The sequence below is a fragment of the Notothenia coriiceps genome, unplaced genomic scaffold (genome assembly GCF_000735185.1).
Source record: "Notothenia coriiceps isolate Sejong01 unplaced genomic scaffold, NC01 NC01_scaffold00015499, whole genome shotgun sequence".
Lineage (NCBI taxonomy): Eukaryota > Metazoa > Chordata > Actinopteri > Perciformes > Nototheniidae > Notothenia > Notothenia coriiceps.
Window position 1 is genome coordinate 1 of NW_011348200.1, and position 556 is coordinate 556.

The window sequence follows — 556 nt, forward strand, 5'->3', positions numbered from 1 at the left end:
GAGCCTCGAGAGCTTTGAAGGCGTCACTTCCTCTCCTCTGTGCACCGCCATATTTGAATGGCTCCGCCCCCTCTAGCTGGCCTCCACGCGCAGCTTCTTCCTGTTGGGCGGCTCCTCGGCCTCCGACTCGGAGCTGGAGTCCGAGCCGCCGTCGAACGCGGACACGGCGCTGCCTTTGGGGTTGGTGTAGAGGCTGCTGTCAGACGAGGAGTAGCTGGCCTGGAGCTGAGCCGAGCCCTTCACCTTCTCCAGAGCACGCACTGCAGACACAGAGGAGGAGACCATGAGGAGGAAACACAGGAGGAAGCACAGGAGGAAACCATGAGGAGGAAGCACAGGAGGAAACACAGGAGGAAGCCATGAGGAGGAAACCATGAGGAGGAAACACAGGAGGAAACCATGAGGAGGAAACACATGAGGAAACACAGGAGGAAACCATGAGGAGGAAACACAAGAGGAAACCATGAGGAGGAAACACAGGAGGAAACACAGGAGGAAACACAGGAGGAAACCATGAGGAGGAAACACATGAGGAAACACAGGAGGAAACAACACA

General features: G+C 56.8%; 1 protein-coding gene across 1 annotated transcript; it reads right to left on the minus strand.

Annotated features, from left to right (window-relative positions):
• Positions 1-6: 6 nt before the first annotated feature.
• LOC104948940 (protein max-like) lies at positions 7-412 on the minus strand. Its single transcript, XM_010775180.1, has one exon. It carries the CDS (start codon positions 373-375, stop codon positions 73-75), a length of 303 nt encoding a protein of 100 aa, XP_010773482.1. The 5' UTR covers positions 376-412; the 3' UTR covers positions 7-72.
• Positions 413-556: the final 144 nt, after the last annotated feature.

What these genes read in the sequence shown, in the direction of transcription:
- LOC104948940 (XM_010775180.1), bottom strand. Translation starts at nt 375, where the DNA reads ATGGTTTCCTCCTCATGGCTTCCTCCTGTGTTTCCTCCTGTGCTTCCT.